The sequence below is a fragment of the Ornithorhynchus anatinus genome, chromosome 1, assembly GCF_004115215.2.
Source record: "Ornithorhynchus anatinus isolate Pmale09 chromosome 1, mOrnAna1.pri.v4, whole genome shotgun sequence".
Lineage (NCBI taxonomy): Eukaryota > Metazoa > Chordata > Mammalia > Monotremata > Ornithorhynchidae > Ornithorhynchus > Ornithorhynchus anatinus.
In genome coordinates, this window is record NC_041728.1 from 28,397,417 (window position 1) to 28,416,331 (window position 18,915).

An 18,915-nucleotide genomic window follows, 5' to 3' on the forward strand; every position below is an offset into this window, starting at 1 on the left:
CTGGGACATGATTTTTAAACTACTAATTAGAGAAAGAGATGAGATATGCAAATACGCCCGACTGACAGATCTCCTGATGACTCTTGCCAGCTGAGCTAGAAAACAACAACAAAGTCACCTCCAGAACTAATATCCGCCAGTCTGATTACCTGACCGGGGCTTTTAATAGGAAAAAACAATCAAGTAGAAGTTTCCACCGGACACCTTCCACTTTCTAAAGACCGAGATTACAGAATCTCTGAAAAAGGAGGCCTAGAAAATCGGACGCCTCTCAACGGTTTCAGGTGATAAGGTCGCCAAAGGGAAGACATCGGAGGTTGAGAATTTAAGCGATCGCTGACTACTTATCGAAAAATATTTACACGAATTTACGAGGTAGCTATTTGACAAATCGAACCCACCAATCTCCTATACCACTACATAGATTTCCAAAGGAGATGTTCAATAATTACTAGAGAAACATATATTTATGGTATTTATTGGGCGCTTACTATGCGCCAGGCACTGTACTAAGATCTGGGGTAGAGACTGTGAGCCCGTTGTTGGGTCGGGATTGCCTCTATTTGTTGCTGAATTGTACTTTCCAAGCGCTTAGTACAGTGCTCTGCACACCGTAGGCGCTCAATAAATATGATGGGATGAACGAATGAATGCAAGCTAATCTGGTTAGACACAGTCCATTTCCCAAATGGGCCTCTCCCACTTCCACTACTCATACTATCACCTCTACTGCCGCTACTAATGCCATTACTTCTTCTACTACTTCTACTGCTCTTACTTCTACTGTTATTATCTGCACTCCTACTCCCAATAATGCTAGTACTTCTACTACTATTACTTCTGTTACTACTATTACCTCTACTACTACTACTGCCATGACTTCTATTACCTCTACTACTACTGCCATTAGTACCTCTGCTATTACTACCATGACTTCTACTACTACGGCTACGGCGACCTCTACTACTACTGCTATTACTTCTTCTACTATTACTACCGCCGTCACCTCTATTACTATTACTGTACTTCTGCCAATACTTCTACTACTACTGCTATTACTTCTACTATTACCTCTACCACTGCCACTACTTCTACAACTACTATTACCTCTACAACTTTTACTTCTGCCATTACTTCTACTACTGCTCCTAGTGCCTCTACTGCTGCTACCATTACTTCTTCTACTACTATTACTCTACTACTGCCATGACTTCTACTACTACTGCCATCACGTCTACTATTACCTCTACTACAACTACCATTACTTCTACTACTTCTACTATTACCTCTATTACTTTTATTTCTGCCATTACCTCTTCATCTACTACTGCTACTAGTACCTCTACTGGTGCTATTACTTCTACTACGACTACCACTACTCATACTGTCACCTCTACTACCGTTATTAATGCCATTACTTCTTCTACTACTTCTACTGCTATTACTTCTACTGCTATTATCTGCACTCCTACTACCGCTACCGCTAGTACTTCTACTACTGTTACTACTAATGCCTCTACTACTACTACTGCTATTACTTCTATTACCTCTAACTACTACTGCCATTAGTACCTCTATTACTACCATTACCTCTATTACTACGGCTACTATGACCTCTACTACTACCACTACAGCTATTACTCCTACTATTACTACTACCATCACTACTTCTACTACTACTATTACTCTACAACTGCCAATACTATTACTACTATTACTTCTATTACCTCTACTACTACTACTTCTACTACTACTATTACTTCTACTACTCGTAGTATTACCTCTATTATTTTTACTATCCCATTTCTTCTACTGCTAATACTGCGACAAGTCCCTCTACTACTATTACTACTGCTATTACTTCTACTATTACTTCTACTACTCGTAGTATTACCTCTACTATTTTTACTATCCCATTTCTTCTACTGCTAATACTGCGACAAGTCCCTCTGCTACTATTACTACTGTTATTACTTCTACTATTACCAACACTACTAGTACCTCTATTACTACATTACTTCTAATCTTACCCCTACTACCTCTACTACTATTACCTCTACTAATTTTACTACTCCATTACTTCTACTACTAGTACCGCGACAAGTATCTCTACTACTATTCCTGCTATTATTCATTCATTCAATAGTATTTATTGAGCGCTTACTATGTGCAGAGCACTGTACTAAGCACTTGGAATGTACAAATCGGTAACAGATAGAGACAGTCCCTGCCCTTTGACGGGTTTACAGTTTAATCAAGGTGATATGTACATCTCGTTAACAAAATAAACAGAGTAATGAAGATATATACAGTTGAGTGGATGAGTACAGTGCTGAGGGGATGGGAAGGGAGAGGGGGAGGATTAACAACACTACTAGTACCTCTACTACTACTATTACTTCTACTCTTACCCCTACTACTTCTACTTCTTCCATTTCCTCTTCTACTACTACTGCTGCTATTATCTCTATTATTGGCCTTATTTTTACTACTACTAATTACCTCTACCTACTTCTACTGCCGTACTGTTCTTCAAGAGTCTTTGGCATCTGTCCCTTGTAACCAATCCCAGGATCATGCACTGGAGGGACATCTTCCCCGATTAATTCACAACGCTCAGTCACATCAACTGAAAACCTACCTCCCACCCCTAGCACTTATAGGGTCTTTTTTTGGCTTTCTTTCACTATGGCAGTTATTAGGCGCTTACTATGTGCCATACTAAGTGCTGAGGTAGATGCAAGCTAATCAGGTTGGACGTAGTCCAGGGCCCACGTAAGACCGTCTTTATCCCCCAATTTACAGGTGAGGTGACTGAGGCCAAGAGAAGTAAAGGGACTTGCCCAAGGCCTCAAGACAGAAAAATGACAGGGCCGGGATTAGAACCCAGACCCTTCTGGCTCCCAGGCCCGGGCTCTAGACTCTAGACCGCAGTGCTCCTTAGATATTTTATTCCTAACTTCTATCCTTATGTGTATATATACTTTAGGAAGTAGTTCAAATATTTCAGGATGAAATAGCTGAATACATCTGTAAGAATAAATGGAAAATCATACCGTATATTTATTGGTAAAGGTGTATTCAGTTGTTTCAGGTATACCTAAATGTATTCAGGTATTTGTGCAAATAAATATAAAATCATGTAATAGAATGATTTTATATTATTTCTACAAATATTTTCAACTATTCCATCCTGATAAAGTTGAACTACTTATATGATTTTATAATACAATATAACTAAAATACAATTGCATAATATAACTACTTCCTGATATGTCCTTGTCCTTACTCCTGATCACCTATTTGTCAATAACTTTTGTCCCTCTGTCTCCCCGCTTAGAAGTACGCTCCTTGAGGGCAGGGCATACGTGTCTTGCCTGCTATTGTATTCTCCCAAGTGCTTAGGGCAGTGAATAGCACTCAGTACCAGCTCTGCCACTTGTCAGCTGTGTGACTGTGGGCAAGTCACTTAACTTCTCTGTGCCTCAGTTACCTCATCTGTAAAATGGGGATTAACTGTGAGCCTCACGTGGGACAACCTGATTACCCTGTATCTACCCTAGCACCTAGATCGCCTTGATTCTATTTAGTTGCCATTGTTTTTACGAGATGTTCTTCCCCTTGACTCTATTTATTGCCATTGTTCTTGTCTGTCCATCTCCCCCGATTAGACTGTAAGCCCGTCAAACGGCAGGGACTGTCTCTATCTGTTGCCGACTTGTTCATCCCAAGTGCTTAGTACAGTGCTCTGCACATAGTTAGCGCTCAATAAATACTATTGAATGAATGAATGAAAGTACTCTGCACATAGTAAGCACTTAACAAATACCAACATTATTATTAAATAAATACAGCTAATGATCGACTGATTAAAGGGATGGATTTTTAGGGATCTATCACTTGATTCTATTCCCTGAATCCTTTTTTAAAGAAAATATGAGAGCTAAACTCCACCAAAACACCAAAATCCAGATATTAAAAATATGGGAAGATTTCACCCTTATGTTTGCTATCAAAATAGGCAGGTCAAATTTGCATAACACTGTAAAAGCTGGTCATTACCCCTAGAATCCCACCTTGTTTAAAACTTGCACCTACCCTCCCTCTTTCCATCCTGACAACCCCAAGCTTCTTTCGTTTCAGCCTCAGTCCGTTTTACTGAAACATCATCACCAATATTTAATTCCACTTCGTCTTCTGCCTTTAAAGTGACTATATTAAACCTGCAACAGAAGGTTTTGTAATTCAAACTGGAGACATAGCCTTGGTAATTATTCTGTTCTCCCCAGAGGCTCTGGCTCATTGCTTGTGGAAGTATTAAAAATCTCCAAAATGAAACAACACTAAAATAACTTCTTCTCCTAATCACCAACATCATCATTCTCAGAGAAGCAGTGTGGAGTAGTGGAAAGAGTTTGGGCCTGGGAGTCAGAGGATTTAGGTTCTAATCCTTGCTCAAGTCTGCTCTGTGTACTAGGACAAGTCACTTAACTTCTCTGTGCCTCAGTTACCTCTCCTGTAAAGTGGGGATTAAATCCTCCCTCCTACTTAGTCAATGATATTTATTGAGCACTTACTGTGTGCAGAGCACTGTACTAAGCATTTGGGAGAGTAAAATCCAACAATAAACAGATACATTCCCTGTGAGCCCCACTGTGAGCCCCATATGGGACTTGAGCTATGTCCAACCTGATTAGTTTGTAGCCACTCCAGCATTTAGTACAGTGCCTGGCACATAGTAAGCATTAGCAGAGAAGCAGCATGGCTTAGTGGAAAGTCTCCGGGCTTGGGAGTCAGAGGCCGTGGGTTCTAATCCCAGCTCTGCCACTTGTCTGTTTTGTAACCTTGTGAAAAGCCACTTACCTTCTCTGTGCCTCAGTTACCTCATCTGTAAAATGGGGATTTAGACTGTGAGCCCCACGTGGGACAACCTGATTACCTTCTCTCTACTCCACCACTTAGAAAAGTCCTTGGCACATAGTAAGTGCTTACAAATACCATTATTATTATTATTATTATTAACAAATACTTTTTAAAAAAACCAAACCTGGGGTCGAACACTGTCGAGAGAATGGTACTTGAAGGGCGATGGAGGGAAACAAATCAGCAATTGCGGACATGGGGTTGATGAGGTGTCTTTCTTAACCTTCTCCTCCCCAGCTGAGCCAGATTACACAAACAGCTGGGAAACTCCAGATGTGTGAGCCACGTGTGCACGACAGGAACTAGGCCCGGAATGTCAAGAAAAATAAATTGTTCAAACATTGAACAAATGGTGAGAGAGTTAAGGGGGTGGCCAAACACACATCTTGTCCCTTGCTCTAGAGTTGGAGAAATTAAGTCCTGACTCTGGGGATACCAGCAATTTACATGGTATAGCCGGAATTTGGGCCTTCTTGTTTTTAATGGTATTCGTGAAGCACTTACTATGTGCCAGACACTGTGCTAAGGTCTGTGTAGATGCAAGCTAATACATTCATTAAGTACTAACTATGTGCCAGGCATTTTGCTAAGAGCTGGGGAAGATGCAAATAATGGCTTTCATTAAGCACTTACTAAGTGCCAGGCTCTGTGCTAAGCCCTGGGTAGATGCAAGCTAATATATTCATTAAGCACTTACTATGTGCCAGGCATTGTGCTAAGAGCTGGGGAAGATACAAGTAATGGCATTTGTTAAGCACTGACTACGTACCAGGCACTGCGCTCAGCCCTGGGTACATGCGAGCTAATATATTCATTAAGCACTTACTATGTGCCAGGCATTGTGCTAAGAGCTGGGGAAGATACAAGTAATGGCATTCATTGAGCGCTTACTATGTGCCAGGCACTGCGCTAAGCTCTGGGTAGATGCAAGCTAATATATTCATTAAGCACTTACTATGCCAGGCATTGTGCTAAGCTCTGGGTACATGCAGGCAAACATATTCATTAAGCACTAACTATGTGCCAGGCATTGTGCTAAGAGCTGGGGAAGATACAAGTAATGGCATTCATTGAGCGTTTACTATGTGCCAGGCACTGCGCTAAGCTCTGGATAGATACAAGCTAATGGTATTCATTAAGCACTTACTATGCCAGGCATTGTGCTAAGCTCTGGGTACATGCAAGCAAACATATTAAGCACTAACTATGTGCCAGTCATTGTGCCAGACTTCTTCAAATGTCTTTGAGTCGTTTCTGATCCAGAGCGACTTCAAAGACACACCCTTTTCTGAACCTCCCATCTTCCGTAATAAAGTTGTTCGGAGTGTGTATCCAGAGTTTTCTTGGTAAAAAGTCGGCAGTGGTTTACCATTGCCTTCCTCGGCGCAATAACGACTTGAGCCTCTGCCCTTGTCTTTGATCAACGTTTTGATCAGTTGATCACCCACCTCTGACTCCTTCCCAGCTGCCCAGCAATGGGTGGTTGCTTTTGTCTGACACTTCGACTTAGATTTTTCCATCCTGAGTAGCCCTAGAAGCTTCATCGGCCAACTCTTCCATACAATTCATAGGAGAGTGCTAAGCACTTCCTATGTAATAATTAATAACAATAATTACATACTCATTAAGCACTTACTCTGTACCAGGCACTGTACTAGGCACTGGGGTAGATATGTGTAAATGGGGCGGGACCCGGTCCCTGTCCCACCTGGGCCTCACGTACTCAATCCTCATTTTACAGATGAGGGAACCGAGGCCCAGAGAAGTGACGTGACTTGCCCAAGGTCACACAGAAGACAAGTGGCAGACCCAGGACTAGAACCCAGGTCCTTCTGACTCCTAGGCCCATGCTCTTTCCACTGGGCCATGCTGCTTCTCTTCTGACTGCTTTTTTGGACAGAACATGACAGCAGAATTAGGGGACCCCCTCGGCCCGCCCCTGACCATAATAATAACAATAATAATGTTGGTATTTGTTAAGCGCTTACTATGTGCAGAGCACTGTTCTAAGCGCTGGGGTAGATACAGGGTAAACAGGTTGTCCCATGTGAGGCTCACAGTCTTCATCCCCATTTTACAGATGAGGGAACTGAGGCACAGAGAAGTGAACAGCTGACAAGTGGCAGAGCAGGGATTCGAACCCATGGCCTCTGACTCCCAAGCCCGGGCTCTTTCCACTGAGCCACACTGCTTTTCTAGTCTGGACACAGCGTGACAAGGTGTGGACAAAATGGCTGCCCGGGCTTGGGAGTCAGAGGATCTGTGTTCTAACCTCTGAGTGTCTCCTGTGTGACCCTGGGCAAGTCACTTCACTTCCTTATGTCAGTTTCTTCATCTGTAAAATGGGGAATAAATACCTGTTCTCCCTCCTACTTAGACTGTATGTAAAGCCTGGTGATCAGACACTGGGCAAGTAAACTCACTGTGGGCAGGGAACAAATCTACCAACTCTGTTGAAGTGTATTATCCTAAATACAGAGTTCTGCATACAGTAAGCATAATAATAATAATAATGTTGGTATTTGTTAAGTGCTTACTATGTGCAGAGCACTGTTCTAAGCGCTGGGGTAGATTCAGGGTAATCAGGTTGCCTCACGTGAGGCTCACAGTTTTCACCCCCATTTTTACAGATGAGGTAACTGAGGCCCAGAGAAGTGAAGTGACTTGCCCACAGTGACACAGCTGACAAGTGGCAGAGCCAGGATTTGAACCCATGACCTCTGACTCCCAAGCCCGGGCTCTTTCCACTGAGCCACGCTGCTTCCTGATGATTGATTGACGGAGTAATCAGGGTAGTTCAAGAACTTGCCCTTCCTCGTTATTGAAGAACTGGGGATATTCATTCTTATTACAATAATTATGTAATTTGTTAAATGATTACTAAGTATCAAGCGCTGTTTTAAGTGCTGGAGTAGATTCAAGTTAATCACATTGGACACAGTCCTTGTCCCACATGGGGCTCACAGTCTTAATCCCCATTTTACAGATGAGGTCACTGAGGCCCAGAGAAGTGAAGTGACTTGCAGACAAATGGTAGAGCCAGGATTAGAACCTAGGTCCTTCTGACTCCCAGGCCTAGGCTCTATCCACTAGGTGCTTCTGTATCTCCCCCAGCACTTAGTACAATGTTTGGCGTATACCATTATTATGGAGAAAATGGAAACTGGGAGATTGTAACTGAGTTCCTAAAAGGGATAAATAGGTTAGGAAAAAGAACATAAATATGGGCTCAACATAACCACGTTCTAGTCAGAGGCAAATCCTGGTCTGTATAAGCATTAATACCATGCTTTGCATGTAATAAGAGCTCAATTAATACGAATGAACGAATACAGCTTACTAGACTATGTAATGTGCAGTTTAGGTTCTGCCCTCTGCACTGTAAACTTGTTCTGGGCAGGGAACGAGTCTGCTTTTTCCACTGTACTCTCCCAAGACCTCAGTAATAATAATGTTGGTATTTGTTAAGCGCTTACTATGTGCAGAGCACTGTTCTAAGTGCTGGGGTATACAGGGTAATCAGGTTGTCCCACATGAGGCTCACAGTCTTAATCCCCATTTTACAGATGAGGTAACTGAGGCCCAGAAAAGTTAAGTGACTTGCCCACAGTCACACAGCTGCCAAGTGGAAGAGAAGGGATTCGAACTCAGGACCTCTGACTCCCAAGACAGCACTCTACATCATAGTAAGCGCTCAATAAATACCACTGATTGACTGATAGCCTGTAAGCTCATTATGGGCAAGGAATATGTCTGTTTATTGTTGAATTTTATTCTCCCAAGCACTTAGTACAGTGCTCTGCACACAGTAAGCGCTCAATAAATACAACTGACTGACTGCTTTATTGCTTAGAGAAGCAGCGTGGCTCAGTGGAAAGAGCACGGGCTTTGGAGTCAGAGGTCATGAGTTCGAATTCCGGCTCTGCCACTTGTCAGCTGTGTGACTGTGGGCAAGTCACTTCACTTCTCTGTGCCTCAGTTACCTCATCTGTAAAATGGGGATTAAGACTGTGAGCCCCACGTGGGACTTCCTGATTCCCCTGTGTCTACCCCAGCACTTAGAACAGTGCTCGGCACAAAGTAAGCGTTTAACAAATACCAACATTATTATTATTATTCCTCAACGATAACTCAATACACCCTCTTTACAACCTCCAATTCCGCTCCAAATCCAACGGATTTGGGATTTGGAATGAATCTCCCCCTGAAGAATCCTGAATATATTGTCTCCTTCTACGTTCCTCGGGAAGGAGAACATCGATTCGTAAATACGTATGTACATTTTGCCTGGGGTGACCAAATTTAAAATGCTAAAATTTAGGAGATGGTAAAGGTGAAAAGATGCTGACTTTTTTGCCATTAAAATGTGACCTTGCATGGGTGTTTGTCTCCCTCTCGTGGGGAATCGCGGGACTTTCCGCATTATCAATCGGTGGTATTTATTAATTAATTAATATTGGTATTTGTCAAGCGCTTACTAGGTGCCAAACACTGTTCTAAGCGCTGGGGTAGATACAAGGTAATCAGGTTGACCCACGTAGGGCTCACAGTCTCAGTGTGGCTCAGTGGAAAGAGCCCGGGCTTGGGAATCAGAGGTCATGGATTCAAATAATAATAATAATAATAATGTTGGTATTTGTTAAGCACTTACTATGTGCCGACCACTGTTCTAAGCGCTGGGGTAGACACGGGGGAATCAGGATGTCCCACGTGGGGCTCACAGTCTTAATCCCCATTTTACAGATGTGGTAACTGAGGCACAGAGAAGTGAAGTGACTTGCCCACAGTCACACAGCTAAGTGGCAGAGCTGGGATTCGAACTCATGACCTCTGACTGCAAAGCCCGGGTTCTTTCCACTGAGCCACGCTGCTCCTTAGCCACGCTGCTCCTCTCAGCCGCTTGTCAGCTCTGTGACTTTGGTCAAGTCACTTAACTTCTCTGTGCCTCAGTTACCTCATCTGGAAAATGGGGATTAAGACTGTGAGCCCCATGTGGGACAACCTGATCACCTTGTATCCTCTCCAGCTCTTAGAACAGTGCTTTGCACATAGTAAGCGCTTAACAAATGCCATCATTCATTCATTCGGTCCATCCCCATTTTACAGATGAGGGAACTGAGACACCAAGAACTGAATTGACTTGCCCAAGGTCAGACAGCTGACAAGCGGAGGAGCTGGCATTAGAACCCACGACTTCGGACTCCCAAGCCCGGGCTCTTTCTACTGAGCCATATTGCCCGCTTAATGTGTGCCGAGCACTGTACTAAGCGCTTAGGAGAGTCCACTATCATAGAGTTGGGAGACACGATCCTGCTCAGAAGGCGCTTAGATTGTGAGCTCGTGTGGGCAGGGATTGACACTCTTTATTGCTGTAGCGTACTTTCCCAAGCGCTTAGTACAGTGCTCTGCACACAGTAAGCGCTTAATAAATGACTGAATGAAGGAAGGAAGGAATCCCAACTCTGCCACCTGTCAGCTGTGTGACTGTGGGCAAGTCACTTCACTTCTCTGTGCCTCAGTGCCCTCATCTGTAAAATGGGGATGAAGACTGTGAGCCTCATGTGGAACAACCTGATTACCCTGTATCTACCCCAGCGCTTAGAACAGTGCTCTGCACATAGTAAGCACTTAACAAATACCAACATTATTATTATTATGAATACAGGAGGTGACAGTCATTAAAATGAATTACAGATAGAAATGACTCTCGCGATTAGAAATTGATCAACAAATCGAATTAGCATTAGAAATGAGTCAACGGATTAAACAGAATCTTCTTGATTTCACTAGGGTGGCTCCGATAATTTCAGTGGATGAGATCCAATAATTCCTTGCTACCAATAATTACACGGGAATTTCCCAAGCTCTGTCCCCTTTACAGGGTGGTGTAATGCAGCGTGGCTCAGTGGAAAGAGCACGGGCTTTGGAGTCAGGGCTCATGAGTTCGAATCCCAGCTCTGCCACTTGTCAGCTGTGTGACTGTGGGCAAGTCACTTCACTTCTCTGTGTCTCAGTTCCCTCATCTGTAAAATGGGGATGAAGACTGTGAGCCCCACATGGGACAACCTGATTTCCCTGTGTCTACCCCAGCGCTTAGAACAGTGCTCTACACATAGTAAGCGCTTAACAAATACCAACATTATTATTATTAATGGATAGAACACGGGCCTGGGAGTCAGAAGGTCATGGGTTCTACTCCCAGCTCCGCCACTTATCTGCTGTGTGACCTCGGGCAAATCACTTCGCTTCTCTGTGCCTCAGCCACCTCATCTGTAAAATGGGGATTGAGACTGTGAGCCCCACCTGGCACAGGGACTGCACCCAACCCAATTTGCTTGTATCCACCCCAGAGTTTAGTACAGTCTCTGGCACATAGCAAGCTCTTAACAAATACCATAATTAGTATTATTTCTATCATAACCTATCAATGATTTATCGATTGACTGGTTGGAAACCTCCTCACCTACCCCTTTACCCTCAGCCTTCAGGAAAATATTTCCTCAGACTCCACCGTGAGGACCCTTTGCCTTGTCTCTTTACTAATAATTACTCGGGAATTTCCTGTACTTTCTATTATCTATTCATTCATTCAGTTCAATCATTCAATCGAATTTATTGGGCGCTTATTGTATGCAGAGCACAGTACGAAGAGAGTGGGACAATACTACATAATAATAAACAGTCACTTCACTTCTCTGTGCCTCAGTGACTTCATCTGTAAAATGGAGATTTAGAGAGTGAGCTCCGTCTAGGATAGGGACTGTCCAACCTAACTTGTTTCTACCTCAGCGCTTAGAACAGTGCTTGGCACATATAACAAGTGCCATAATTATAAAAAGACATCTTCCCTGCCCATTGTCAACTTCTCAACCCCCCCACTGGCTCCTTTCCCTCCAACCTCTGCCTTCAGACATGCTCTTCTGTAGAAAAAATGGTATTTGTAATTTATTTATATATCTGTACCTTATTTACAGATCTATAATATATTTATATATCTGTAATTTATTTATATATCTGTAATTTATTTATATATCTGTAATTCATTTCTTTGTATTGATGTCTGTCTCCCCTCCTCGAAACCGTAAGCTCGTTGCAGGCAGGAAATGTGCCTCTTTATTGATGTATTCGTATTGACGTATTGATGATTGATATGTATTCATATTGACGTAACTACCCCAGCATTTAGCACAGTGCCTGACACATAGTAAGCACTTAACAAACACCATAAAAAAGTAGCTACTCTTCCCTCCCACAACCTTACCTTCTCAAATCCAGGAGAAATGAAATCCAGACTGTCTTTTTATTGTTCTATCGTCCTTTCCCAAGAGCTTAGAAAAGTGCCCTGCACACAGTAAGCGCTCAATAAAAATGACTGAGTTCATTCATTCAATCATATTTATTGAGCACTTACTGTATGCAGAGCACCGTACTAAGCGCTTGGGAGAATACAATATGGCAACAGATAGAGACAATCCCTACCCAACAACGGGCTCATAGTCGCTCCTCACCTTATCACTGTGGGAAACCACGGGGGTCTGCTCCTTCCGTGACAAATCCTCTTGGCCTCCCCCTCTCTACGGCCTAGAATTTGAATGTCCGCTCTCGCAAAAGACGGCCAATTTCCAAACACGGAGTCCCTCAAGTACTTGTGGGAAATCACAGAAGGAAGACAGAGCTGAACGACAAGCAAAAATACGTACCTTCATGGCCCCCACCGCTTGGAAGGTGACAGCTAATCTAGACGGGGTCAGAGCCGCCAGCATAGCATTGAATCTCGCGTTTGGGTTTTTCACGGGCGAGTCGTACTGGCCGTCTGGAGCAACCGAACCGAACCTAAATGGGGTGGGGGAAGAGGAGGGAAGGGAAATAGGGTCTAAGCGTGAAAACAGTTTCTTCTGAAATATCTGCAGAGCAAATCTTCCATTGGCTCAAAATTTGGATGCCTAGATGGTAGGCACTCTGTTTCTTTGCCAATCAAACAGGGTCAGATTCATTGGTTCATTGTCATATTTACTGAGCGCTTACTGTGTCCAGAGCACTGTACTAAGCACTTGGAATGTACAATTCGGCAACAGATAGAGACAATCCCTGCCCAACAATGGGCTCACAATCTAAAAGGGGGAGACAGACAGCAAAACAAAACCACAGAGGGGCCCTGCCGTCCTAATTATCCACACTACAGCCTGCAGTAAATTCCCCAAATTCTCCAGTCACCCCCGCAGGTAAAAATCCTAATAATAATAATAATTGTGGTACTTGTTAAGCGCTCCCTATGTGCCAAGCTCTGTTCTAGGTCCTGGGGTGGATCTAAGTCCTGGGGTGGATATGAGTTAATCAGGTTTGACACAGTCCCTGTCTCACATGGGGCTCACATTCTTAATTCACACTGGACAGATGAGGGACCTGCGGCCGAGAGAAGTGAAGTGACTTGCCCAAGGTCACAGAGGAGACACGTGACGGACCCGCGATTTAGAACCCAGGTCCTTCTGACTCCCAAGACCGTGATTGATCCGCTAGGCCACCCTTCTTCTAGGACGCTCCCTGAAATTAATCGTGCTGCCTTCTGCTGGGGCTTTCCAAACCCTCATCTCCCTCCTTCCTTCCTCAAATGATAGAAGTACTTACTGAGTGCTTATTTGGTGTGGTACGCTATATCAGCCTCTTGGGAAGAACAGAAAAAGCATCATGTCTCCTGCCCCAATCTAATAGGAGAGACGAACAGAAGCAGCGTGGCCTAATGGCCATATGCTGCCTCTGGCCTGGAACACCGTCCCTCCTCCTATCAGACAGATAATTTCTCTCCCCACTTCATAACCTTATTGAAGGACCCTCTGCTCCAAGAAGCCTTCCCTGACTAAGTCCTCCTTCCCTCTTCTCCCACTCCCTTCTGCGCCACTTTTATTAGCCTCTTCATTCAACCCCCGGCCCATCCCCACAGCACGTATATACAAAGCTGTAAATATCTGCAATTTATTTATCTATATTAATGTCTGTCTCCCCCTCTAGACTGTGAGCAGGAATGTATCTGTTTCTTGTTATACTATACTCTCCCAAGTACTGTAGAGAAGCAGTGTGGCTTAGTGGAAAGTGCCCGGGCTTGAGAGTGAGAGGTCATGGGTTCTAATCCCAGCTCTGCCACTTGTCAGCTGTGTGACTTTGGGCAAGTCACTTCACTTCTCTGTGCCTCAGTGACTTCGTCTGTAAAATGGGGATGAAGACTGTGAGCCCCAAGTGGGACAACCTGATAATCTTGCATCTCTCCCAGCGTTTAGAACAGTGCTTGGCACAGAGTTAGAGCTAAACAAATTCCATCATCATCATCATCATCATCAACAGTGCTTTGCATACAGTAAGCACTCAATAAATACGATTGAATGAATTGAAATCAGTCAATGGTATTTGTTGAGTGCTTACTATGAGCAGGGCCCTGTACTAAGCACTTGGGAGAGTATAGTACTACAGAATTAGTATGTTCCCTGCCCATAATGAGTTTACAGTCTAGAGGAGCACGGGCCTGGGAATCAGAGGATTTAGGTTCTAATCCCAGTTCCCGCCACTTGTCTGTTGTGTGACCTTGGGCAAATCACTTTGCTGTGCCCCAGTTCCCTCATCTGTAAAATGGGACTTAGGACTGTGAGCCCCATGTGGGACAGGGACTGTGTCCACCCTGATTAGCTTGTAAATACCCCAGCCCTTAGTACAGTACCTGGCACATAGTAAGCACCTAACAAATACCATAACAAATATATTTACTCCTACTTTCACATTTTCTCTACAGCATCTTGGGTCCATTCAAATCCCGGTTCTATTTTTCTTTTAACGCTATTCTGATTAAAACTCCCCGGGCCCAGCCTTCATTGGGCTGAAACAATTTGAATTTACATCTGATTTAAGGGACAGGCGATGGATGAAATAACAGGGAGAAAATACAAACTTGCTCAGAAGGTTGTCCCTGGGAATTCGAACCTGATCGAATGTTAAGATGCCGTTATCCACGCCGTGTAAACCTGGGGAGGCAAGGTAAAACATAGTGAAGGAGAGAAGCCCAAAAGGAAATCTAAGTTCCAATATGAAAACCCGCCTCTACCCTTTACCAAATGTCAAAACACCCACTCTAAAACCATCAAACCGTTTTATCAATCAATCCATAAATCAGTGGTATTCATTGAGCGTTTACACTTTGCAGAGTACTTTACTAAGTGCTTGGGAGAGTACGATATAACAGAATTGGTAGACATGCGATCTTTATCCAGAGGTCTCTCTATGACTTACAAACTTCTCAGAGCAAAATGGTACCTACCCAGTGCTTAGTTGGGTACTCGGAGTATAGATAGTGTTTAATATTAATTTTTTTTAAAGTTAATTGGATGAAAGAAGTCTCCTTGCTCACCATCTTGGAAGAAGTTTGTCCTTTAAGACACTTTCCCTATGATATCAGGACATGGCCAAAGTAGTTAAAATGACCTAAGGCAGCTGATTCAATGTAACTTTTTTTTTATGATATTTGTTAAGCACTATGTGCCAGGCACCGTACTAAGCGCTGGGGTGGATACAAGCTAATAAGGTTGGATAAAATTAATGCCCATTTTACAGGTGAGATAACTGAGGCCTCCTCCTTCCCCTCCTCCACCCAATCCCTCCCCACCCCTGTCATCTTATCCCAGTGCCACCTTCATCCCCTTCCCCCCGCTCCAGCCCCCGTCAACCCATTCCCATCCAACCCCAACAACTTCAACTAAGTAAAGCTTATGGGACCCTCCCACTCCATCATGGGGAAACTTCCCTTCATCCTTGACCTGTTCCTGCAGCAGTCACCGCTTCTCCTCACCATCAGTGAAACCTGGACTTCCCCAGACAATATGGTCACCCCAGCTGCTCTCTCCAGAAGGGAACTCATCTTCTCCCATTCCCTCAGACTCACTGGAAAAGGAGGAGTTGTCATTCCACCTCCCTCATCCCTCCCTCATCGCTTCGAAGCGCATATCATCCACCTCTACCATCCACTCCAGGTTCTAGTCACGGTCATCTTCCACTCCCCAGATCCCACCGCCAACTTATTTCACTCTTTTGATCCCTTTCTCTCATTCCTTCTCTCTTTCTCCATCTCTACATTGATCCTTGATCAATTGATCAATTGATCCTTGGGGACTTCAATACCCACAGAGATGTCCCTGACTAACAGAATCCCAGCCAGACACGGGGCTCAGAGTCTAAGTAACCGTTTTCGATCGGTTGCCCCCCTCAGACGACTGACCTTCCTTGTGTCCCATGTCAACTGCTGTCACTCCTGGATGAAGGTGTCCGCTCTGGTCCCAAATGGGTACAATGAAACAGTGAGGGCCTATGGGGAAAAAATAACGGGAGACGCTCAGCATGAGATTCCCCACTGCCGAATCAATAAGATTCCCTGGAGGCTATTGTTTCCTCTTCAAAATTTAAAAAGGTCCAGTTTTGACTATTAAGTTTTCATGCACGTATTATATTTCATCTACCTCACCACCGACACCTTTCCCACATCCTCCCTCTGGCTTGGTACTCCTTCTCCCTCCATATATACGCCAGACACAATATTTGAGAAGGGAGGACTTGCCAGGCCAGAAGCAGGACGTGGGTGAGGGATCGTGGCAAGCTAGACAAGATCAAGGCACAGTGAGAAGGTTAGCACTGGAGGAGCAAAGTGTGCAGGCTGGGTTGTAGTAGGATATTAGAGAGGTGAGGTACAAGGGGACAAGGTGATTGAGTGCTTTAAAGCTGATGGTGAGGAGATTTTGTTTGACACAGAGGTGGATGGGCAACCACTGGAGTTTTTCAAGGAGAGGGGAAACAAGTCCTGAACGTTTCTGTAGAAAAATGATCCAGGCAGCAGAGTGAACTGAAGTGAGGAGACAGAGGAAGCAGGGAGGTCAGCAAGGAGGCTGATGTAGTAATCAAGGCGGGATGGGATAAGTGCTTGAATTAATGTTGCAGCAGTTTGGGAAGAGAGGAAAGGGGAGATTTTAGCGATTTTGTGAAGGTTGAACTGACAGGATTTAGTGACAGATTGAATATGTGGGTTGAATGAGAGAAGATTCAGGAATAAGCCTAAGGTTACAGGCTTGTGACACAGGAAGAATAGTGGTACTGTCTACAGTGATGGGAAAATAGGGAAAGGACAGGATTTGGGAGGCAAGATAAGAAGTTCAGTTTTGGACACCATAAGCTTGAGGAGATGGGAGGACATCCAAATAGAGATGTCTAGAAGGCAGGAAATGCAAGACTGCAGAGAGGGAGAGAGATCAGGGCGGGAGATGTAGATTTAAGAATCATCAACATAGAGGAGAGAGTTGAAACCATGGGAGTGAATGAATTCTCCAAAGGCTTGAGGAGATGGGCGGACATCCAAATAGAGATGTCTAGAAGGCAGGAAATGCAAGACTGCAGAGAGGGAGAGAGATCAGGGCGGGAGATGTAGATTTAAGAATCATCAACATAGAGGAGAGAGTTGAAACCATGGGAGTGAATGAATTCTCCAAAGGAGTGGATGGAGATGGAGAATTGAAGGGGACCCAGAACTGAAATTTGAGGGACCTCCCCACACACACAGCTACGAGGTAGGAGGCAGAGGAGGAGCCCACGAAGGAGATTGAAAATGAACGGCTGGAGAGATATGAGGAGAACCAGGGGAGGACAGTGTGAGTGAAGTCAAAGTTGGATAATGTTTCCAGGAAAAGTGGGTGGTCGACAGTGTCGGAGGCAGCTGAGCGGTCGAGGAGGATTAGGATGGAGTAGAAGCCTTTGGATTTGGCAAGAAGGGGATCATTGGTGACCTCTGAGGGGGCAGTTTCTATGCAGTGAAGGGGATAGAAGCCAGATTGGAGGTGGTCAAGTAGAGAACTGGAGGGGAGAAATTTGAGACAGTGGATTGCTCAAAGATTTTGAAGAGAGATGGTAGGAGGGAGATGGGATGATAACTGGAGGGAGCCATGGGGTCAAGGGAGAGTTTGGGGGAATAGGGAGACACGGATAGGAACACTTAGTAGCAGTAGGGAAGAAGCCACTGGAGAGCAAACAATTAAAGATGGCTTTTAGGGAGGGAAGAAGGAAGGGGGCAAGTATTTTGATAGTGTGTGAAGGAATGGAGTCGAATGTGCAGGTGGAAGGGGTGGATTTTGAGAGGGGGCAAGAAGATCTCCTCTAGAGACACTGCTGGGAAAGATGGAAGAGTTGAAGAATAGGGGGGTGGGGCGGGGGCAGGGACTGAGGAGGGGCAGGAGAGATTTTTGGAAGATCATACTTGATAGCGTTAATTTTCTTAATAAATTAGGAGGCCAGATCATTGGAGGCAAGGGATGGGGGAGGCCAGGGGAACAGGAGGCCTGAGGAGTGAATTAAATGTCTGGAACAACTGGTGAAGGTGATGGACAGAGGTGTCAATAAGGGTGAAAAATAATTTTGCCAGGCAGAGGAGAGGGCAGAGTTAAAGCAGAGAGGACAGAGTTCAAGTTAAAAAAACAGACCCTGGGTGAGACAGTTCTGGGGAAGGAAATGTTGCTTATGCACCTGTCTTTTCAGGCAACTCTGAAGGACAGCTAGGTGTAAATGAAACATATATCAATCAATCCTATTTACTGAGTGCTTACTTTGTGAAGAGCACAGTCCTAAGAGCTTGGGAGAATACAGAACAACAGAGTTGGTAGACAAAATTGAGCTTACCCCCAAACGGGAGAAACAGGCATTAATATAACCAAATAAATTATGAATATGTACATAAATGTTGTGGGGATGTACATAATATATCCTATATGTATATATAAACAGTATATATAAACAATATATATAAATGATACATACATAGCCCATAATTTTACTCTTTAAAGCATCTCCTTCCCAAAAGAGAGCTCATCACATCCTCCTATTTGAACAAAAATAAGAACTGGGTTGTATCATCATCATCAACGGTATTTATTGAGCACTTACTATGTGCAGAGTGCTTTATTAACTTTGTTCTCATCT

General features: G+C 44.0%; 1 protein-coding gene across 1 annotated transcript in view; it reads right to left on the bottom strand.

Moving 5' to 3' along the window:
• Positions 1 to 18,915, bottom strand: part of ACOXL (acyl-CoA oxidase like) — a 230,536-nt gene that overhangs the window by 192,098 nt on the left and 19,523 nt on the right. The window contains 3 exon segments of the mRNA XM_029058162.2: positions 12,624 to 12,756; positions 14,858 to 14,930; positions 16,178 to 16,264. Coding sequence (XP_028913995.2) covers positions 12,624 to 12,756; positions 14,858 to 14,930; positions 16,178 to 16,264 — 293 coding nt within the window.